General features: G+C 36.7%; 3 protein-coding genes across 4 annotated transcripts in view; 2 read left to right on the top strand and 1 right to left on the bottom strand.

The window, feature by feature from the left end:
• The first annotated feature begins 578 nt into the window (after window positions 1–578).
• On the top strand, window positions 579–4,658 carry npm3 (nucleophosmin/nucleoplasmin, 3). Of its 2 annotated transcripts, none has more exons than XM_083539566.1 (5): window positions 579–770; window positions 1,125–1,210; window positions 1,310–1,429; window positions 2,586–2,679; window positions 3,701–4,658. In XM_083539566.1, the coding sequence occupies exons 1-5, from the start codon at window positions 698–700 to the stop codon at window positions 3,790–3,792; spliced, it is 465 nt and encodes a 154-aa protein (XP_083395692.1). In that variant the 5' UTR covers window positions 579–697; the 3' UTR covers window positions 3,793–4,658. The 2 variants fall into 2 exon arrangements, with proteins under 2 accessions (XP_083395692.1, XP_083395693.1); XM_083539567.1 differs by lacking the exon at window positions 579–770 and adding an exon at window positions 805–879.
• Window positions 4,659–6,452: 1,794 nt separating this feature from the next.
• On the top strand, window positions 6,453–11,862 carry arl3a (ADP ribosylation factor like GTPase 3a). Its single transcript, XM_083539565.1, has 6 exons — window positions 6,453–6,604; window positions 7,515–7,658; window positions 10,815–10,931; window positions 11,119–11,169; window positions 11,354–11,539; window positions 11,642–11,862. The coding sequence occupies exons 1-6, from the start codon at window positions 6,602–6,604 to the stop codon at window positions 11,687–11,689; spliced, it is 549 nt and encodes a 182-aa protein (XP_083395691.1). The 5' UTR covers window positions 6,453–6,601; the 3' UTR covers window positions 11,690–11,862.
• A 7,790-nt stretch (window positions 11,863–19,652) lies between these two features.
• The window catches only part of trim8a (tripartite motif containing 8a), a 14,662-nt gene continuing 9,937 nt past the window's right edge, over window positions 19,653–24,377 (bottom strand). The window contains exons 2-6 of the mRNA XM_083540003.1: window positions 24,303–24,377; window positions 22,215–22,448; window positions 21,890–21,921; window positions 21,683–21,798; window positions 19,653–21,597 (exon numbers count right to left, since the gene is read on the bottom strand). The exon at window positions 24,303–24,377 is cut by the window's right edge and continues 21 nt beyond it. Coding sequence (XP_083396129.1) covers window positions 20,963–21,597; window positions 21,683–21,798; window positions 21,890–21,921; window positions 22,215–22,448; window positions 24,303–24,377 — 1,092 coding nt within the window. The 3' untranslated portion in view covers window positions 19,653–20,962. The remainder of the gene's footprint in view (window positions 21,598–21,682; window positions 21,799–21,889; window positions 21,922–22,214; window positions 22,449–24,302) is intronic.

Below are 24,377 nucleotides of genomic sequence, written 5' to 3'. Positions count from 1 at the left end.
GAAGTATAGTGTTGATTAATTATTTTATAATAATTTCTATATTAGCAATTTTTAAAATGGTCATATAGCAGAGTAAATATGTAATGTTGATGCTTTCTTTCTAGTTGAAGCACTTTTAGCTTTGAAGAATTAATAAAACTTTTATCATTACACCCAAACAGTTATACCTCCTGATGATTATAGAAAAATTTCACCAGTCACTGTTTTACTTTTTCAATCTGGTGTTTACATTTCAATGTATTTTATTTATTGGAACAAAACTTTGGATGCAGCAAATTAATAGTGGTTGTGATTATTTATTGATATGATTGTGGTTGTTACTTAACTATTCCAAGAGGGATATTTTTATATGCATCCTCTTTATTATTTTTATGATTGTATTAGATATAATATGTATTGTTTATTATTTAACTTTAAAAAGGTGAACAGGTGCATATTTGTTGTTATTATTACTAGTAGTAGTCACTAAAACTAAACAAGTAAATAAATGTAAAAGTACAGAATTAAAAATAAAATATACAATCATATTACCAAAAAAAATAAAACCTTTCGTGTTGATTACGTCATATTTACTGCGACGGCATTGGTGTACTCGTCACATGTTTCGGCGCTTGCTTGGAAATTTGAAGACTTGTGCTTTTTTTCACGCTCAGTTCAATTGAATTGTCTTGTTTATATATATATTTTTTTTCCAATCATGTCGTTTTTAGATGACGATTGCGCGAGCAGTTTAACCGGGGCACATTCACGACTGGAAAGTTATGTTTTTAGTAAGTTTGGATATCCATCAGGTTTTGATTCTGGCTAGTTAGCTTGCTAGCGAACACGTGGACTACAAATATGTAATGGGGCAGTTTTGCATGGTGGACGGCGGCGGTGGTATAATAAAATAAAAAGTTTAAACATTCAAAAACAGAGTAGATTAATGAGCACTTTAACAACGAGAGGATGAAACATTTCTAAATTGTAACTAACACGCGTTTAAAGCAGTGTGTATGCTGTAGTTAATAACCGTGAGATGAAAGTGTGGGAGAAATCAATTTGTGTGATTTGTACGATTACAGTTTTATTATTATTATTATTATTATTATTATGCCCACAATTAACGGAGTTGTGTTCTGAAGGCTGTGAATTATCTTCTGAAGTCCCCTTCTACACCTTCCAAGGCGACGAGGAAGAAGATTTAGAGCACTTTTTAGAGCTCCGTACGGTCCGTAGTTATACAATAGACTTGATCGCTTTTTAAGATATACAAATGTGCAAAAACTATAGATCCCCTTTCTTCCATTCTCTTTCCCACATGCTGTAGATCTGCCTTGGCGAGGGGGCTAAAGAGGAGAACAACGTGGTTGAAGTAACTGCCATGAATCACCAGGGGAAGAAGATTTCAGTGCCATTAGCAAATCTCCACATTTCTTGTCTTCCCATGGTAATGTCATTTTTACTGATTCGATTTGATTTGTTTATGGACATAACTCTCATCTTCCACTGTTATATTAGAAGACCTGTACACCTGCATTTATTCAGACATTTCTTTACCTGTAGCGTTTATGCAGCAGTTATTGACCTGTTTGACTTTTTGCATTAATTAGCGAACTGCACATATAAATGGTGTTCCTAAAAAAAAAGTAGATAGTGAGATATGATGTGAGAGCTAAAATATTGCAAATTGAATGTTATTCATTAGCTTATCTAATTAAATGTAGTACTATGGTTTGTTTTATTTCTTGACAATTGTATCCAAATTTGGCTTAATACAATATCAGGAGAGGCTGCAAGTAAACAAGGTATTAATCACTGCGATGTCCAATTTTAATGGAATTTTCCAAAATTGCAATGTAGTGTGTCAGCGATTAGTCACAGTAATGTACATTATATGGCTTAAATAATATTATTGTAGAGGATGTCTCAGTTTGCCATTTTACACTATACTTTGACTGTAACTAAGAGGCCAAACGTGATTCAGCATGATCGTGTTCCTGTGCACAAAGTGACTAGATGAAGACATGGTTAGGTCTGTTCTGAGTCCTGACCATCAACCCCACTGCACCACTTTTGGGTGAATTTGAATACAGACTGCACCTCCCTATTACTCCTGTGGCTCAATGAGCACAAATCACTACAGCCATGCTCCAAAATCTACAGATAAATACAACAAAATAAAATAATGCAACCAGCATAAAAACTGGTATTTTCTAAATATTATAATAAATGGAGGTAAGACGTGACCGAGGCGAAGCATCTTCACATGCATCAAGAGTGAGTCATAGACAGATGTGGCAGAGAGAATCCGGTCATTTTCCAAAATAGAAAATCGTTCATAATCAGATAAGAAATAAAACGGAAATTATGTAAGTTATGTATTCTTTCTGTGCGGCCCGGTATCAATTGACCCACGGAACGGTGCCGGTCCACGGAACGGGGGTTGGGGACCACTGCTCTAGATGACTCACTTAGTCGGCTCTAAGTCGCTGATCATATTGAAAACATTTCTGTTTAAAGGTTAGTTATTGTAAAAATTCCCACAAAAAAGAAACCATCCACTTGTGGAATTTACATTCTTGATGATGTTCTATCTGTTTCAGGTAAGCCTTGGAGAATTTGAATTGATGGCACCTGTAACACTACGCCTGAAATCAGGAAGTGGGCCAGTAACAGTTAGTGGATTACATTTAATTGGTAAGTTGGGAATCCAACTCGGCATGCTTTTCATTTCTTAAATTGTGATTTAATCTCTCATCGTTGCTTATTAGTATGTGAGAAATGATTTAAAGGAAAAAGGAAGAGAAGGCATTAAGAGTGAAGACATTTTGAAAAAGGGGATGCTCATGATGGAGTGTCACCTCATTTTATAAGGTGTCTCTTTCATTAATAATGATTTATTGTATAGAAGTAATGCCTGTACTTGCCACAACTAGCATACATATACACAATGCTTTGTCATTGCATACTGTTTAAATATTAAACTTGGGTTGTTGGTTTTTTTTGCTTGTTTGTTTGTTTGTTTGTTTGTTTGTTTTGAATAAGACACCCAAACAAATGTCTTTTTTGATGATTTTAGCAATTTTTTTATTTTTTATTTGAGCAGACAAGATGTTTTTGTTTTTATTATTTTTATTATTATTATTATTATTTATTTATTTATATTTACTGACCTTGAAGATATTTTGTTTTGATCAAGCGACATCTATGAGATTGTACTTGAATCCATTTCATGATAATTGTTGAACGTACGCTTATACACCAAGCTGATTTGAAATGTCTTTTGTAGGCATTGAACTGTTCTCTTGTCACATGCTACAGAAAGACTCCCATTGACAAACAGTGCTTTATACTCGATCTAGGACTTACCCTTGATTTCTTGATTCGCAAATATAATGAATCGATACATCTATAAAGATGTCAGGCTTTCAATGAATTATGGGTCATGGACTGAGGAATGTAAGCTTTACAAGTCAAGAAGACATTAGACAATTGGGATGTACCCATAAATTAATAATTTCTTTAAGTAAATGCAACAAACTGAACATTTAGTGTGCTGGGGCAGGGGTCATCAATCTGTGGAGAATAGTAAACATGTGATTTGACAGGTACAGAGATGGTAGCTGTTTTAATTGGTTTGATTAATAAACTATTGCAGTACAAATGTACTATTTGCTGTATGAATAATAAACATACTAATTTCCCTTCTCATATGTAGCTTCAGAGAATGAAGATTCCGAGGTATCTGATGAAGAAGATGAGTCTGAGGAGGAATTGCCCCCGGTTAAGCCGGCCAAAAAGAAGCAGTAACTGTAGAGCAAACATTTTATGCAATTTTATACAACAGAATGTTTTACAATAAGATTCAAATACAGTTCAAACTGACTGTAGAGCAAAAATAAACAATGTGAAGCTGGATTATTTTTTTAAATAAGTGGGCAAGCTCCATGTACATTTTGTAATTCCTCATGTGAAAAGTGTTTGAACAGTAAACCTGTTAAGTTCCGAAATACTGTGTTTGTGTAATACGAGCACTTTTTGCTTGACATTGTAATACTATAAGATACATGGCATTTTGGAACAAAACTGTTTTTCATTGTCTAGTTATAATGTTTACTGTTTTTCATTTGTTGAGAGACAGTTTGAAGTTTACTAAGAAATGCATTTTCATATTGTTGGATTAATTTTAATTAACCTTGCTGACATTCTGCACTGTTTCTTAGAGCTGTGTATGCATGATCTTTTTTTTTTTTTTTTCATGTGGGATGTGTTTTGATTGTGGATTTCGGTGATAACTTGAAACATAGTTGACTTTTTTTTTGTTAAAGGTTTTCTGAATTCTGCATTCACCACTTTATTATGCCACTTTTCTGGGGGTTTTTTTGTTTTGTTTTTTACAGTATTACCTTTCTCCATTCTTAGAATTATTCAAAGTCCGTTCAGAAATCTAGACCTTAAAAAAAAAAAAAAGTAGCTACATGATTGTATAGAGAGAACTGAGGACCTTCCTCGTTTTGTACTGTCCATATATAAATCATTACAGGAGACTTAAAGCCATGATTTTGGCAAGGGGAGACCTGCATACATAGGTTCCATTATGATGTGATTATGCGTGAACAATTATATAATTTGTTTATTTTCTAATTTTACTACAATTAAAGGTTACATTTCTGTCATGTTTATGCTTATTTTTATGTTTGTTTGTTTTTTTTTAACTCCTCTTTACCTAGACTGACTAAAATTCTGGAATGAATTTTATTGTAAATACTGGAACCTTCATGCTGCCACTGGTTGCTGTTTAATAACACTGAAAGTGTTATTCCACGTCCTTTCACTAAACAATCATAGTAATGTTAAGATCTGTTAATTACATAATATTAAAATATAATTATCCAGATTTACCAGCTTGCACATGCAGCTAAAAGGCTGTAGAGACAAAATTCTTTCAATTTTATTAGAGAAACTGGGGGAACAGTTAGACCTAAATTTCAATGTCAGAATCTACAATGAGTGAATTTGTGGTGCATTCTGGATTTTTGTGGGTAGGCAGCTAATCCTAAAATAAATATAATCAGCAATTTACTGCTATTAGGCTTCATTTTGTTAGGAATATATAACATTTTTTCCTATTTCTTAATAGGGTGCCAGTGTGGTAGCATGAACTGGGATATATTGGAATATCTGTTAAATGTTAAAGCTGCCTTTCTCTAGATTGTCAGGTGCCTCAATAAGTCTTAAGAATGTCATACATTTTTGTAATTTTGATAAAGAACAGATTTTGTCAGGACTGACTGAAAACTAATTTAATGATTTTTGTTCATTTGAGACGTCGGATTATACCTTCATGTTTATCTTATTTTTTTATGTTATTTTTGGTGCATGTTAATATTATTAAATAAAAATAAAAAATATATATATTTAAAATGTTTTCCAAACATATCAACATATTCAAATATTGTCCTAAATAACATTGTGTAATTCATTTCTTACAGCAGTGAGAACAGAATTTTAAAAAATCTTCACTATTTCCTAAATGTTTAACTAGTTATCTTTTAATTTATTATAAATATATTTTTTAAAAATTACATTGACAATGCAAGTTACATTTTTATTGTACTGTATCTGTAAACACCATATAGGTTTTTTCTTAATATACAGTGCATCTGGAAAGTTTTTCACTTTTTCTACATTATGTTACAGCCGAATTCCAAAATGGATTAAATTCATAATTTTTCTCAAAATTCTACAAACAATAGTGCTCTGGACCTCAGACTGGGGTGACGTTTTATCTTTCACCAGGACAACGACCCCCAAGCACACAGACAAGATAACAAAGTAGTGGTTATGGGACGACTCTGTGATTGTCTTTGAGTGGCCCAGCCAGAGCCCAGACTTGAACTCGATTGAACATCTCTAGAGAGGCTGTGGCTGTGCACTAATGCTCCTCACCCAACCTGATTGATCTTAAAAGGTTCTGCAAAGAAGAACTGCCAAATAATAGGTGTGCCAAGCGTGTAGCATCATACTCAAAAAGACTTGAGGCTGTAATTGGTGTCAAAGTATTGAGCAAAGGTTGTGAATAATTGTTTTTTTTTTTCTTTCCCATTTTTAATACATTTGCAAAGATTTCAAACAAACTTTCACATCGTTATTTATCTATCTATCTATCTTTCTATCTATCGTGCAGCACAAAATATTTGAATTTTAAGATCTGCAATTTTTAAAATAATATGAAGACAGTACATGAGTCAAAGAAATGTCTACATGTTCAACACCTTTTTCTTTTGCTTCATGAAACTTTTTTTGTTTTGGTTTTTTTCCAATCCACAAACAATATCAGTGTATATTAATACACCACACAGTGGGCTGCACTTGTTCCAGTCCTGTTATATATGAATTCGACCTACTCTAATCCGGATATATCATGTATGATTTCTGTACTGTTGTAAAATCAGACTTGGACTGAAAACCGTGTGTGTGTGTGTGTGGATTATCTCTCCAGAGTGCGCGCGACCTCCTCCCGGATCTCCTCGGTGATCTCTGAACCGACTCTAAACCCGTGACGTCACTCGCCTCCCCTAGTAACCCTGCTCGGCGTCTCCGGAGGAAAGCCATCAACATGGTGCGTAGCGAAATCATTTGGTTATTAGTTAAATGTGAAACAGACCGGATCGAAACTAGACTAACTGTTCATACCGCCCTGGTTTTCTATGTATAGGGAATGGTGGATGGTTTTTGTGTCTGAGGCCAGGCTTTTTACCGCGACAAAAACATTGAGGTCGCTGGCTATATAGCTAGCTAACGGATTGTAAAGCTAACTCTCCAGCCAGCTAGCGCTACTTTATATAACCATCATAACGATTTATTATATTCCCAGCTAACCGGCAATAATGTTTTTAAAAACATATATATATATATATATATATATATATATATATATATATATATATATATATATATATATATATTTGTCTGGTTTTATTGTCATCAATGAGTATAAAATAATATTTTTGAGAGCAACATTATTGTATTTAATGTCGTGAAAAATGTCGTAAATGTAAAAAAAAAAAAAGAGAGAAATTGTTCACACCGCTTAAATCTGAATCGAATATTTTACCTCCTGCTAACCTTCAGAGTTTTCAGTAACTCGAAAGCCAAAAACTGGTCAATTTTTCAAGAAAACGTTCAAAATGTTTTTGATTGTCTAAACCTATTATTTCTTCATACTGTGGTTTTAGATCAGTTATGCAGATGAAAGTTTTCCACCTGAATTACATCACTATTTTTGTGAACATTTTAACCATTACTAATGATCTGTAAATGAATTGTACCTATGAACAAGAGGTAAAATGTTGGATTTTTGTTTTCCAACATCATCTGTAAAGATCACAGAGCAGTTTTTATTGTATAATGTTTATATTTCTTATTTAAACTACATGTGGCATTTGTCTGTCCATTTTGTTTTCTATCTGAGATTTGCTGGGTTTCTTCAGGACACGGTTTAGATCGATTTTGATTTTTGCCTACTTCAGGGTTTATTATCAATCCTCCGAAAACTGAAGAGTGCTCCAGACCAAGAGGTGCGTATCCTGCTCCTGGGACTCGACAACGGAGGAAAGACAACACTACTCAAGCAGCTGGCTTCTGAGGACATCAGTCACATCACTCCTACACAGGTACAAGAAGTGTATATGCAAGTAAAATCAGTTTATTATGCTTTAACAATCCAGCATTTCTGTGCATTCACCTTGTTAAATGCACACATATAAAGGATACTTAAATAAAATGCAAACTTATTTCACATTGGTCCTCATGCACACATTTTAGTTTGTGTGTAAATGCTGCTGTAGGCCAATTTTCTTTAATTCAACTGCTACCAGATTTAAAATGTTTTTGTGTGTGTGTGTGTGTGTGTGTGTGTGTGTGTGTGTGTGTGTGTGTGTGTGTGATAATATTGATGAATGGCAATCACATTATGAAGCTAGTTCCTGGCTCAGATCATTTGCATTTGGTGACACCCACAAAACTCCAGAACAAAAGACACAAAAAAAAAGAGATTTTCTTAGAGAATGTTATCTTGTCTCACATCTGTTCCAATAAACATATACAGAAGAAATGCTGTAAATAAAGAATGCTTCTAAAAGTATATATTTTTATATATACTTTATCGGAAAATGTCCAGCAGTGCCACCAGTGAAAAATTGGTGGAAACCAGTGCAACCTAGGTACACCCATTTACTGTCTGGAGATGTCTGGCCTGAAGTGGTCTTCATGGAAAAACCGCATCCAAAAAACCATAACTCCGGCATGGAAACAAGGCTAAGCAACCCAGCTATGTACAAAAATAGAGGAAATGGCAGCAGATAAATGGCAGCAGATGCTCTGGACTGATGAGTCGATATCTAAAATATTTGGCTGTAACAAAAAAAACTAATTGTTTGTTGAAGGGCTAGTTTGTTGAAGTGTCTACAGGCAACAATGAAACATGGTGGTTTCTTGCAGGTTTTGGGCTGCATTTCTGCAAATGGAGTTGAAGATTTGCTCACGATTAATGTTGAGAAATACTTATCCATCATGTAGTACTCAGTACTATCAGGGAGATGTCTGATCGGCTCAAAATGTATTCTGCAGCAGAACAACGACCCCAAGCATACAACCAATCTCTTTAAGAACTATCCTAAGTATAGAGAAAAACAAGGAGTCCTGAAAGTGATGGTTTGCCCCTCACAGAGCCCTGATCTCAATGTCATCTAGTCTGTCTGGGATTACATGACTAATTACATCCACAGATCTATGGTTGGTATTGTATTAGGAAGTCTGGTGTGTCCGAGAAGTATGTGAGGGTGGTGCAGGACATGTATGAGGACAGTGTGACAGCAGTGAAATGTGCAGTAGGAACGACAGACTGGTTCAAGATGAAAGTTGGACTGCATCAAGGATCGGCCCTGAGCCCTTTCCTGTTTGCAGTGGTGATGGACAGGTTGACGGACGAGGTCAGACAGGAGTCTGAATGGACTATAATGTTTGCGGATGATATTGTGATTTGTGGTGAGAGTAGAGAGCAGGTTGAGAAGAGCCTGGAGAGTTGAAGGTACACGCTGGAGAGAAGGGGAATGAAGTACGACAGAGTACATGTGTGTGAATGAGAGGGAGGGCAGTGGAGGGGTGCGGTTGCAAGAAGAAGAGGTGGAGAAGGTGGAGGAGTTCAGGTACCTGGGGTCAAGAGTGCAATGTAATGGAGAGTGTGTGTTAGAGAAGTGAAGAAAAGAGTGTAGGCAGGGTGGAGTGGGTGGAGAAGAGTGAAAGCAGGAGTGATTTGTGATAGAAGGGTATCTGCAAGAGTTTAAGGGAAAGTTTATATGACTGTGGTGAGACCTGCGATGTTGTACGGTTTAGAGACGGTGGCATTGAGAAAAAGACAGGAGGTGGAGCTGGAGGTAGCAGAGCTGAAGATGTTGAGGTTTTCGTTGGGAGTGACGAGGATGGACAAGATTAAAAATGAGTTTAATAGAGGAACAGCTCGTGTGGGACGTTTTGAAAACAATGTAAGGGAGGCGAGATTGAGATGGTTTGGACATGTGCAGAGGAGCATGGAGTATTTCAGTAGGAGAATTGCTAAAAATGCATAAAGAATATCTGTGATAACTAAACCCATTCAGTGCATTAAATAGCTTTATTACATGAAAATACAAATACATTTACATAAAAAATGTCCCTCTGCAGCGGCTGCGTAGAGTAAGTTATGGGAAACCATTCGTTGAATTAATCTCATAATTATTTCTACTTGTATTTATTTATAAAATCTCGCACAGTATCGCTTTGTGGTTTGCCACTACCTGCTCTATACGGCCACTGGTTTTTGAACTTTTTTTTGAAGCACAGTATATAAATACAAGTATAAAAATCAATTTCGGATAACTTCAAAAATGGTAACCGCACTGTCCGCTGTTTATGTTTTAGTTTGAAATAATCCCATACTATAAAAACTTTCTGTCACTTTGGCCTGAATCTCCTCGCTCCTCGCTGTTTTCTACCCATTCCACCATTTTTCATTCTGCAGCGTTTTCTGTGTTACCTGTCCAGCGCGGGCCAGAGTTTAGCGGGTGGTGGGTCAGTAATAATGCTCTGTGGGAAACACGGTGCTCCAAGTTTAGTTAAAGTGACTAAACAAAGCATTTTTAAAGCAAATCAATTAGCCTCAATGAATTTTTATATTCTAATTACTCAAGGAATATATATATACACACACACCTTATAATAGTCACCTAAACCATGTCCTTCATTAATTTTTTGTTTAATTACTCAATTGAATATCTTTTAATGGGTTTATTGTGGCTGCTTTTTTAAATGTAATATTGTTTAATGTTTTAATATATTAAGTTATTACTTTTCAAATATGTTGATATGAAATGAACAGTTTTCACAAAAAGCTCATTAAATTTGCGTGTAAATGAAATAAAAGCTCAATTCGGCAGTATTATCTGTAAAAGGCAGTAACCTTTTGCGATTTATGTGGTTTGGTGCTGCTCAATCAAGGTTTGTATTAATTAGTCTTCATTAATGAATTTTTATGTCATTCTGAAATCTCCGGATTTTCATGACTAACCCCATTGTGTAAATGCTCGCATAAACAATTAACGAAAAAATACACCTCATCTTTATAAATGAGGCAAACTGGATGCTTTTAAATGTTATGTGGTGCTTTTTATTTTCTAGAAAGAATGCAGGGAAAACAATATTTTGTGCCTATTTTTAATTTCTTTTACTGAATGGAAGTGCATTTCCTTGTATGGAAATCTGCATGATTGTCATCTCTTTTTGTTTCTCACCAGGGCTTTAACATTAAGAGTGTGCAATCCCAGGGTTTCAAGCTAAATGTATGGGACATCGGAGGCCAGAGAAAGATCAGACCATACTGGAGAAACTACTTTGAAAACACTGATGTGCTTGTAAGTGTTGTACGGTGTGATATATCCTGTTGTTGATCCTAAAGTAAATGGACATTGCAGTCCCAGTTTGAATTAGTTTGCTCTTTGGTATGTAAATCTAATGAATGTAATTAGAATTTTAATATCTGAACTCATGCCTGTGCTTGTCACTGTTGTACACTTGCTCAATAGTACTTGTCTGTTTTAGATTTACGTCATAGACAGTGCAGATCGGAAGAGATTTGAAGAAACAGGGCAGGTGAGTGTATTAGTATGAGCGTCTGTTTGTGTGTGTGTGTGTGTGTGGGTGTGGGTGTGTGTGTGTGTGTGTGTGTGTGTGTGTGTGTGTGTGTGTGTGTGTGTGTGTGTGTGTGTGTGTGTGTAAAAAAAAGGAATAAATGTTTGTTTTTGGGGTTTTCTTTTTTGTTTGTTTGTTTTAATAGGAGCTGGCTGAGTTGCTGGATGAGGAGAAACTTAGTGGTGTTCCTGTCCTTATTTTTGCAAATAAGCAAGACTTGTTGACTGCTGCTCCAGCCTCAGAGATTGCAGAAGGTCTAAACCTTCACACTATTCGGGATCGCATGTGGCAGATCCAATCCTGCTCTGCTCTCACGGGCGAGGGAGTCCAGGTACAATAATGATGTCTGTATAATGCATAAAAGCATTTTCACATTGTATAAACCAGTAATAAAAAAAAGATATTCTTTCTGCACAATTCGATCTGTTTTTAGGATGGTATGAATTGGGTGTGTAAGAATGTCACAGCAAAGAAGAAGTAGGAGTGGTCATACATTTTGAAGCCTTCCAGGCACTGCGTGGAAAAGAAGACACTGTGGACTATGTCGGAATCATCACCAGCTGGACCAGGTTGTAGATGAATGATGTCTGCATTGGCAGCAGCGAGCATGTCTAGGACAGGACCATCACAAACACCCCCCCCCTCCCCCAACCCGCCCTCTATTGACTAGTAAAAATCCACCGCCGTTGCACTGCGAGATCTGTGCTGCAGGATCATCCGATTACTGTCACTTTAATTTTCACTCTGAAGACTAACCAGCGCGATTAAAATGAACCAGTACATCTAACCAAACACTGCAGCTATTAAAACCCAACACTCCAAGCATAGTCTTTTTTTCTTTCCTTCTTTCTTTCTTTCTTTCTTTCTTTCTTTCTTTCTTTCTTTCTTTCTTTCTTTCTTTCTTTCTTTCTTTCTTTCTTTCTTTCTTTCTTTCTTTCTTTCTTTCTTTCTTTCTTTCAGTGATCGAATCCAAAATCCTTCTCTTTCCATTTTCAACACAGTCTGTGTTGTCTGAGTAGAGGCTTGTTACTTCATGTATTGCAGATTGATGATGTGCTACGAACTATCAAAAATGTATGTGCATGTGTGTGCACGTATGTGTGCACATAGAATGAGAGAAAACTAGTTTTACAGAGCGCTTGATTATTTCTGATCTGATGTCAAAGAGATGTTGTCTGGCATACATACTCAAATGATTAGTCCTTTTAATTATTTCATGTTTATAACTATTTTTTTTATTTTATTTTATTTTGTCGTGTTAAATTCCAAAGACCACTTTCCAATATTTTATTTTGTCCAATTTATATATATATATATATTTTTTTTTTTTTTTTTTTTTGGTTAATGATAAACAAACATTAGTAAAAGCCAGAATGTGGGAAGAACAGTCACCTCTCACTTAGGACAGGACATAAATGAAAGTGACAGGTGCCCTTGTAACAGGTTTAGTAGGCTTAAGCATCTGGTTGTGGCAGTGAAGCGGTACTTTGTGCATGAATGTGTCCAATCTAAAAACCACCAGAGAAAACAGAAGATCTGACATGCTTGTTTTTGTTTTTTTGTAGTATTTTTATGAACATTTCTTTTCCTCAGGCCTCAGTGTGTCAGAATACGGTAAAGGTTTATGGCGGTACATACATATATCCTGTTACTGTACTTTGTTTTTCTTTATTCTATTGTTTTCCTTTATTCTATAGTCCATTTTAAATGATTGTAATGATCAATGATTTTACAGATTATTTTATGGAACACTTTCTAGAAGACAGAAATATCAGCATAATAAACATATTGAAAGAACAACAAATGTGATTTGGAAGTTGTTTTATTTTTATTTTTTTTTTTATTTACTGCAAAATAGGATGATTATACAGTATCGTTGTTGTTTTTCCACTCTGTAAATGTGTTTGTTTTGCATCATTTAGAAATGAGAATGTCGTCGTTATTCCTTTCTGTGTTAGACCTTGTATCATACCAAATGTTGGTTTGCTTTAGTTTTAGGAAAAGGTGTAGGAGGCTGTTAAAATTGAATGCAGCCCACACACTCTCAGATGTAAGTCGGGCCTGTGATGAAAAAGCATTTACCTACACCAAACACAAGATTTTCACATAGATTAGTTAACCTTTTTTTCATTTCAGACTGACCAGAAGCAATAAGATATACCTTTATTCATCCCACAGTGGGGAAATTTCTCTGTTACAGCCGCAAAGAAAAAGAAATGCAAACATATATAAAAGAATAGACATAATATAGTAAACAATATACATACAACACAATGTATAAATACAAAGGAAAAAAAAGAGACCACGACTAAGAAGTTACGCTAAAAGTCATATTTGCACAGTTTTAAAATTTCTGTTAATGCACTTGTTTAAAATACTTTGTTATTGTTATTATTGCAACTATATTATATATAATTATATATATTTAATTATTATATTATTATTTTATTATTACTATATTATATATAACTATATCTTCCATGTTTCCTCATTGAAATTCATTTTAAATAATTCATTTAAATTTCAATAAATTTTATATTTGCAAAACAATTGGTTTTCAGATCTTTAGATTTTACTCATTTCACTCACAAGCATACATTATAGGTATGTTGACCAGCCCATCAAACATATTTTCACTAGATTTTGGAGCTAAATGATCAGTAGTGAGGTCCATCACTGATTTTGGGTGAGGAACTCTGGGGCACAGTCATTCCATTTTTGCCCATAGGTTTTTAGTAGGGTGGAGATCAGAACTCTTGGCAGACCATTTCTTAATAAAGCTCACTTTGGGCTATGGCATTGTCAAGCAGAAACATGTTTGGACCTCTTTGTTCCAGTTTACAGAAATTGTAATGCTACACCATACAAAGACATCTTGTGTAATTATGTGCCTCCTACTTTGTGACAACACCTTGGGAAAGAACTACGTATGGGTCTGTGGTGATTAGGAGTCGACATTAAATTTGACCATACATCCATTATGCATAATATTAAAACCATCTGCTGAATATAGTGTAGGTCTCCTTTATCCCACCAAAACAGATCTGACTCATCGAGGACACCACAAACACCTCTGAAGGTGTTCTGTACCCAGCAGCAAGACATTAGCAATGACATCATGAACCATGGAGCACAAGAAGAACATGGCATGGCCTGATGAATCATGTTTTCTTCATGTGTCACATAAATAGTGGAAGAGATGGCACCAGGACGCACTATGAAAAGAAAGCAAGTTAATGCCAATGTTCTTCTGAGGAACCGTGGGTCCTGGCTCTCTTGTTAATGTTATTTTGACACATACCACTAAATATTGTTGCAGAGCAAGCACACCTCTTTTTGGCAACACTATTTCCTGACATGGTACAGCTTTTTGAACAAGATTTTGCACCCTGCCATATACTGAGAAAAAAAAGGTCTAGGAATGGTTTGTTCAGCACATCTCACAAACGCTCGATCGGTTTGAGAAATTTGGAGGTTAAGGCAACAACTTATGACAGAATGTGGTAAACAAACATCTCTGATTCATGGAGGTCTCACCTCACATCTTAGAGGTCTTCAAAATCTGTTGCTAAAGTATTGGTGCCAGATATCACAGCATACCTTCAGGGGTCCTGTAAAGGTCATATCTCAAGGGGTTTTATTGGCACCAGAATGAACGTGATAATATTAGCTGGGTTGTTTTAATGTTATGGAAGTGTGGAATTCATTCTGTGTCAGGTTGTGATGACGCCTGATCAAGGAATCGAAGTAAGGTTTGTGTAGCCAAGGAAACCTACGCCGACTTTCCAGAGTCAAACATCAGGGAACAGGAAAGATAATTAGTCTACTGAGACTCCCACCCAGGGTTGACAACATAACGCATTTTTAAGTCTGTTTGAATAAGTTCACTATATTCTCTGTATATAACTTTAACACAGCACATACTGAATAATTGCTTTTAGAGTCTGGTTTTCTGCTCATTTTGTCTAGTCACTCGGCGTTAACTTCCTGACTCAGTCTGAGTCATGATGATGATGTATCTGGGAAATACGGGAAAGGGAAGTCAGTCTGGAAAAAGTTACAGTAAAACCTACAGATGTGGCACAATACTGAACCCATGTTGTATTTCTGCATTGCGACATTTTATATATATATATATATATATATATATATATATATATATATATATATATATATATATATATATATATATATATATATATATATATATATATATATATATATATTGAGATTTATTTATTGAAACCTTTTTGGGGTCAGCTTAATACGAGCGGAATCAAATCCTGTTTGTGTGTGTAAGTGACTATTCTTTGGTGTCAACTTGTCAGTGCGTCACCACATTGTTATGTTTATGTCAAGTATGTTCACAGGGCGCAGCTAGCTGCATTTGACAGCTGTGTTTCTATGACAGCTGTGTGTGTGTATATATGTGTGTGTGCAAATGCCCCAGTGCAGGGGCCCCATGAAGGTGTGTTTTACCACTGCTGCTCTGCTGGGAGACAGCCTCTCAGCTGTTGTGCAGCTGCTGTTTGCATTAGCTGCCTCTGAGCTCTACACATTTACCCGCTCCACACTATGTCACTATGGCACTTCTGTTTCCGAAAGCCAGAGTCTAATCAAAGACACATACAGAGTGTGGGATGATTCAGGCTTCCAAATATTGCAGAGAACCACTGGTTTTATATTCCTGTAACAAGCAACTAGAGAATGGGCGGAAAACTGCTGCTCTGGCTGCTCTATTTGTTTAATGAGCTCTTCTCAGCACCTTTCAGAATTATTAACGTAGAGGTCTGGGAATTTAGTGTAATGATTCTCCAAGGCAGTGTTGTCTATGAGCTTTATAACAGTAGAACATACAAAATGTGCTATAATAAACCTATTCAACTCTTCTTACAATAGTACAGGTTCATCAAAAATATATTGGTTATACTGAACATAATCTAATGTTTCATAGGAAAGCATTATATTATTCAAAAAAATCTTATTAATGATCTTTATTAAAGTTTTATGATAAATACATTTTTTGCTTATAAAGGCCTTGAAGCCGTTACAAAGCTTCTGAACTCGAATTTGAAGGTTTCACTATTACCACCCTGCATTTCTTAGAACTCAGTAGCCCAGCTCTCATGTCCAAGAAATTACCCACATGTCCCTGTAGCTTCTTCTCAAAGGTTTAAGTGGGATTTTGGATTATCCTCCCTGGATTTAGGGATTGGAGTCATATTGTGCTGGATAGCAAAAAATAGATATAATTCTACATGAAAAAAAATATTTTTGAACATGGAAGGTGCTGACAACATGTTAAAATTAGGATGGATGACTATGTTTAGTTTTCCTCTTTGCTTAGTCACAGTGAGGCAGTAAGTTTGAAGGGAATATGAAGAGTATGATGACATTAGCCAGCAGGTTAGTAGCATAGTGCTCTAGTGTATGGGTGCTGTAAGAATCAGTGCCTTCGCCATCCCTGTGTTTCCGAAATTCATACTAAGGGATTCATACTTTCCTGTAGAAAGCATCAAAAGATTTTCTTTTTCTGTTCAGAATTTCCAATTACAATTCTAATAACACAATGTTTAAGCGTGTAGTTACTGAATAATGTATTGCAATAAATAATACTTACTGCTATAAAAAAGCAAAATAATACGCTTAGTCTCTAGGGCGTGCAGTGATAGAAATGGAAACAGCAGGTGTTGATTTATGCTACTTAGTCATATTTTATTATACATGACTGCTATACTTAGTCATATTAATAAACAAAGATGGTCCCTGAACTATGACTTAAGACCATGAGACAGTGGTGGTGGAATGAATATAAATCGTTCTGGATTCTCCAGGGAGTATTGCTAAATCTTAACATTCACAAATCCAGCGATAATAATAATAATATAATAATAATAATAATAATAATGTATTATGTCCCTGTTTGCCATATGCACTGTGTGAATACTCAGTGACAAAGAAAAGGCAGGCAGTAATTTCTTACTATATAAACCACACCATCTTCCAATCACACATAGATCCATTAGATAACCAAAAGACCTTGAACTTCGATGTAGCATGCATGAAACTATAAAACCTTCTAGAGAGCTACATTAGAAAAACAATAGCCCTCCCCCAAACAGATATCTGAGTTGGAAAAGAAGGTTGCATACAGTTGCAGACATGGTTTAATAATGCATGTTAAAGGAGGGGAGAGCTCATAGCAAATTCTCTTTAATCTGATCAGCCGTCACATGTGACACTTCATCCAGCCCTGAGCAGGACTAAAACACTGCGGCAGACTTGCTTATTGTGTGAATTAGGGCTACAGTGCACTGGACAGCAGAGAGTCTTTCAAAGCCTGTGATGGCAGAAACAGGGCAAAAGGCCCTGCAGCTGTTCTACCAATGCATCTACACATTTATCGTTCTCTCTCTTCCGTCTTCTTTAAGCGTTCTCTTATGTTGATAACACGTCTACACCCAAACAAAACAAAAAAAAACAACAAGGAAAAGGCAGCAGTTTGTATAGTTTGATCTGGACTCGGGGTAGAAGAGGTTTTAAGGGTCCTAAAGGACATTATCTGTTCTCTCCAGATTTCTCCTTGTGAAATATGACCAGTGATCACATGCATAGAGAAGCCTCGGTTGTGTTTTGCAATCAATCCTTCTGGAGGCCAGAGTCCTCCCACGGGCTGTAGTCGGTCTCCTTGAGCAGCCAGCACGATTAGAATCATGGGACAGTGGAGCTATGAAAAACAAAGCCATTGTAGAATACTTAGAGCATATGGTGTGTCCACCCACATCAAGCAGAGAGGAGAGAAAAAAGAAAAGAGAAGATGAATTTTGTTCTGATCTTTAATTGGTCACATTGTGTAGGTGGTGGTGTGTGTGTGTGTGTGTGTGTGTGTGTGTGTGTGTGTGTGTGTGTGTGTTTGTAATGAGTGCAGATGTGAAGGGCAGTGGGAGGAGAAGGGCAGGAACGTTACACTCCATAAATAAATGATGAGATTCTCTTGGAGACTGATGACTTTCCCTTTCTCCTCCCTTCTCCATCTTCTTGGTACTGCCTCTCTCTCACCCCCCCCCCCCCCCCCAAATTCCACCGTGCTGTAACCGGGACGCGTTCCATGTGACATGACGTATCACAAGGCAACCTGCAACCGTCGTCAGCACTTCTGAAGCTGACAGCACAGGAAAGCCAGGACAGGTCTGTGGGATCTGTGATGAGCCATCCCTGCTATTGTGCTGCATTCTAAAAAACAATGTTTCCAATGGCATCCCAATATGTTGTTGGTGTGATGCCAATCATGAGCTGTGCCATTTTATACAACCAGATATTCCAGTCTCACCTCATAAAGCTCAACAAACAGTAACTCTATATTCCCAAAGCATAAACAAATAATTCAACTGACTGACAAATGATTAACTGTTGCTCAAACATAAGCCCCCAACCTATTGTAATGAATCTTTGGAAAGATCATCAGTTCATTGAGCAGGATTTCTGGTTTAATCTATGTTGAAATGTAGTATAAATCTTTTATAACGTCTCAATAGAAGACTTATGAATTATTAGAATCATGAACGGCATTAGATGATTCTTTTTTTAACCAATCGACATTTCATTGTTTGCTCTAGAAAAGTTATTATAAGGAGACAATATGAACATCTCTGACCACAAAAAGAAATATGTTGTAGTCAAGAAGATAATGTTAGCCTAAAATAAGAATATTCTGAAAATGCTTTCTCATGGTAGATAGAGTACCAATTATTGAATTAATAATCAGTAGTGAGAATTTAAGCGTCCCTAACAAAATAAATGGTCCAAAAAACTGCAGTTCCTTTTTGCACAATTGCATTATGTTGGAGATTTGGATGAATATAACTTTAACATAGAGGATCAGTGTGTTAGACAGTCTCTTAAGTGTCATTTTGTGCTTCATATCTAAGCAGAACAACACTGACCCACCTACACTCTGTAATACTGATACTGTAGAAGGCACAGGGCCAAATCAGTGTGTGATGAGCAAGATAGAACACTGGGATCCCATGGAAAATTAGTGAGATTATCTGGAACAGCAAGCGAAACACTAAAATAGATGCTAATGATCACTCGCTAAATACCGAACACAATCTGTATCAAAGTGGAATAAGGACCACAGGATTTCAAGGCATTAGTGGCATCCTTTTAGGATCACATTAGCACTGTTATAAAGGTTAGTGGACTAGATTATAATAATTTATATATGACACTAACTATTATTGTCCAAAAAAGATTTATTGAACCCAAACAAAATATTACCCAAATGTAACTTGACTGTACATGATGATCTTTAAAGTTCCATGTGTGTACTTACTGTATCTTCTTATCTATACCATCATTTTAGCCAAGTTAAAACTGTATTCAAGGATTTTTTTTATCCTGGAAAATGTATTCCAGGAAAGAAAACCCCCACAAAATCTGACTCCATTAACTGCAGTTTATTTTTTTAGAGCTACACTTTTGTGTTGCACAAAATATATACAAAAAGACTGTTCTGTGTGTGTTTTAAAACCAACATTTAATACTTTTTAAAGCACAATGAAGCAAATTATAGAGGTTCAGTAGTCCATTGTTTCCTTGTAAAAAATATGTGGGGAAAAAAGTCAATAACTGTTTTCTATTCAGGCTCAGCATAGACCCTTGGAGTTCATGGAAAAAATCTTTTTGGACTGCTTAAAGTCCCAAAACAGGAAGTCAACAGATTTTCAGCATGTTCCTGACAATCAGCACTGTGCAGTGAACGCAAAAGCTCACTGGTTCCGCTGGAGCTGACAAAGATTTTTTTAAAGAGGAAGGTCATTTCCATAGAATTGATCCACGAGTAAATATTGAGTGCATTTGCTGATCGTCGTGAACATGCCTTTCATGTGCTTTGATTCAGGAAGTTACCATACTCAACAGAAAGCAGAGTCCAGGAAAGATTAGTTTAGGTGCAGTAGCAATCAAGTTTCAGAGAAGTCACGGAAAGGACGTGTGGAACATGTGAGAGGTGCTCATGGAGCCTTCCAGAATTATAACTAGCATTCGAGTTTGTAATTATGCTGTTTGTTTCCTTTGGGGTGAATCTTCCTAAATGGAATTAAGACACAGTCATAAAAATACTAATATGTAATTGTAAACATTATACTAGATCCTGTGACCTCTTAGGCATTAACATAAAAGCTCGATCCCAGCTTGTTTCATGTTACACATGGTTTAGACCTTGGGCAACTAGTCATGGTATGGTTCTTAATTTTTCTAAATCTTTTACCCATCTTTCCCAGATTAGGCATGATATTGATGCAGTAAATGAGTTGTTTCCCCTCAGTTACATACTGAATAACAGACCAAATTTATCATATAAAAATGTTTCCTCAACCTCTTCTTCCTCCTCCTCAGACATCAGAAGATAGGGCAAAGGAAGGGCCTAAAATATTGGCCCTATGCAAAAGCTAATGTTTTAAGGTCAGCAACATCTGCAATTATCCCAGACCTGTTTTCAATTTTAAAAGCACAGGCACAGTTTCCCTGAAAGAAAAAAAAAAGACTGCGGCAGACAGAGATTTTATGAAGTTGAGAAGGAAGATATGTGGTTGGAAGGACTGCAAGGTTTATCTCGACTAATATAACATGAGATAAAGTGCCATTCGAATGCAACGGTTGTTTTACTTGAGACAAAATAAAGAGTGAGAAACTGAAAGGAAATTAAAGCGAAAGAGAACGAAAGAAAAAAGAAAAGAAAAAGAAAGAATAGTTAACTGGTGACATAGTGTTTAGCAGAAGGTTCTCCATAAAGGCTGTAGAAGTCAGGGTGCCTGTGGCTTTGTGAGGTACCAATCCAGTTTCCGCGTACTGAGATGTTCTGCATTGGCTGGGACATGGAGGGTGCTGGGGGAGGCATCGGGTGTGAGAACTCCTGTGCCCACGCAAAAGAGGGTGAGCGCGAATAGGACGGGTGGCCATGATGTCCAGATACAGAAGGCATGCTGGAGCAGTAGCAGTTGTCCACTGTACACATAAGAATCTTACGCCCATTGTACTGTGGCAGCATAGCCTGTTGGGTGGAGCCAGAGCTAGGGTAGTGGGCGGGACTGAACACTGAGCTGGAATGATGGACAGGCTGAACATCACTCACTTCTGCACCACCACTGTTCAGGCTTACAATGTGTCGGGCAGAGCTGCAGGAGGCCACAGATGGCCCTTCATCAGAGCTGGTACTTGGAGCCAGGAACTGCTGCTTGTTCACAGGACCCGAGGAGGATTCCATGAAGTTTGCGCTGCTCTCTGGAAACGCAGCCGAGTGCTTGCGCTTTTCCGGTCCTGTGCTGCTCACTCTGCATTGGTAGACAGGAACGCTCTGGAAAAAGTGTGCAGGGGTGGCGAAGGGTGCTGGACACAAGACATACAAGATCAGAACTGAACTCACAGCTCAAAGCGGTTTCTAAAAAAAAAATCATGGCTTCAGCGATAATACCTTCCAGCACTTTGCGTAGGTTCTTCTCCTTTTTAGAAATCTCAGCGAGAAAGACTTTAGAGTTAAGATGACCTGCATTGTAGGGAGGTAGTGCGCTGTCTATAGATGTCTGAGATCTGGGAAGAGAAAGAATTCAAATATTTATCATCGTGTTTCAATCCCACAGTTTTTGCCATTTTTTAACATATTATATCATGTCTATCTTACCTATCCAGGAGGATCTTTACAGGTTTTGTGTTCTGGAAATAGAAAGAAACAGAAAAAAAGGCTTAAAGCAGCTTTTCTTCCTGCCACAGTGCCTATGAGCTTGGGAAATCTGGAAGCTCAGATCTTTTGACAAACGCACTGCACTGAAGTATTTCTCACAGGTATGGCCACATTCACACTGTGCATTTATGTGAGTGAATGTGAGCATGTGGGCGTTGGCGTCTGCGGGGGAGATTTACAGCACATAGCAAGCAAGACAGACAGATAAGGGAAAAAAAGATGGTGGGGGTTGAGGGAAAGAAAAAAAAAAAAAAGGATGCCTCACCTTCATGAAGTTGATATTCTCTGCCTTGTCAAACAAGACCTGGACAGAGCTGAGCATCTTCTTGGCCTCCTGGCGTCGCTCATTTAGCTGCAAGACCTGTCTGGAGTTTTCCTGGCAGAACTTCGATCGTGACTTCTCCAGCACATTCAGAGCCTTCCCCAGGTCCTCGTCCAGGAGCTGTTGCATTTTCTGATATTGCAAGCGCACCTCTTGTTTCAGCTGATCCACCTTATCCTGCACATGGCATACACAACAGGATGTACGAATCAAACATGTACAGTACTGTGCTAGATTGAGATTAAATAGATGTCAATTTTTTATACATATTTTGTCCATATCCCTAGTTTATGATTTGAAACCATTCAAAATAATAAAGCAATTCATACACTCACACACACAAACAGTATCCTCTGAAAGTATTGAAACAACAAGACCAATTCTATTATTCATGCTGCACACTGAAGAAAATTAGGGCTTGAGATCAAAAGATGAGCATGAGGACAGATTCCAGCTTTCAAGATATTTACAGCCAGAAATGTAGGTTTGAACCCAACCACTTTTCAAGTGAAAAATGTATAATGTATGATTGACATATGTTTCTTGTTGCCCAGGTTTGCCCTGTTAGATCTATTGTGTAAAGAATTCAAAGCTCTAATGGTCAACAAAAAAAGGATAAACCAACATGAAGACCAGAAAGCTGTCTTTGGGACAAAAGAAAGCCTTGAAGTGGGATAAGAGATCTGAGCCACTGCATAAGTATTCAGGCATATACAGCCAACACAACATATTCGAATATCCTAAAATAAGAAGAAACAACTGGTATAATATACAAACAAATCCAAGAAAAACAACAACAGCAGTTGATGATAGAAACAATGTGGGAGCTTTGAAGAAAAAACCCACAAACAATGATCAATCACCATCAAACTCAGGACAGGGTTGGCAGAAATTCTGAGGCCATAACACAAGCTGCAAACCATATTTCAGCAGTATGTATCAAAAGTCAGTATAGAATTACCAAAGAAGTACATTTAACCATTGTAAATCTGATTGCATATTCATCACAAAAGGTCTGTAAACAAGATTTACCTCTACCAAAAACGATGGAAAGGCCAAAGTTTGGAGAGAAAAAAAGATCTGCACAGGATCCAAAACATACAAGCGGAGACACATACACATACACAGTGGAGACTTGGGCTTGCATAGTTGTACAAGCTCAGTAATCTTTTTTTTTTGATGATGTAACTCATGATAGTAACAGCAAAATGATTTTCAAAAACGTACACAAACAATCTGGCTGACAATTTACAGAGAAATAAATCCAATCTAATTGGGAGGAACTTCATCAGGCAGCAAAACAATGACCTAAAACATTCATCAGAAGAACCATTTTTTTTACACTGGCCAGGTCAATTGACAGACCAAAGAACGCAACAGAATGATGATATTGCAACAGAATGATGGTTGCATGTTTGATGAATTTCTTGCGAATAAAATGTGTGAACATTTTTTTATGGTTTTTACTGTAAGACTCTCAGTTCCTATTCTTTTTCTCACCCAGAACATGGGGGGGTCTGTCACTAAAAGTATATAGATATTAAATTATAGATATAAAGATTAGGAAATTAAATCAATCATCTTATATTCATCTTTTGATCTCAAACCCAAATATCTTTAATATTTATTAAACAAAATAACTGGTCTTTCAATTCAAATACCTTCACAGGAGACTGTTGTGTATTGCGCAGACACAACATGCCTGAGCCTATTTTATTACTTAACACATACAAAACTATCTGGAGAATAAATAAACCTTTGATTGTTTAGAGGTTTCATTTAAACTAAGAAAACATCCAGAATCAATCAAACCTCTTCTTTGTGGACTAGTGCTTTGAATTACAACTTCAATTTAATTGAAAATCTTAAAAAAGGCAATGGATATATTTTTATCAAACATGACAAATCCCAATGGCCTTACCACCAACTGATCATTTCATAGCCAAACTATATAACATGAGATGTAAGGGGATGAAGAGAGAAGGAAAGACAGATGGCGTGTGGGTGTATCCATATAATTTATATCATTACCTCCACCTGCCGTTTGTCCGACTCCAGCTTGTACAACAGCTCATCAATGTCCTGCACTCGATCATCGATACGATC

Source organism: Silurus aristotelis, assembly GCF_946808225.1.
Source record: "Silurus aristotelis genome assembly, chromosome: 4".
NCBI lineage: Eukaryota > Metazoa > Chordata > Actinopteri > Siluriformes > Siluridae > Silurus > Silurus aristotelis.
The sequence above is the reverse complement of the archived record's forward strand: the minus strand, read 5'-3'. Positions and strand labels throughout refer to the sequence as shown.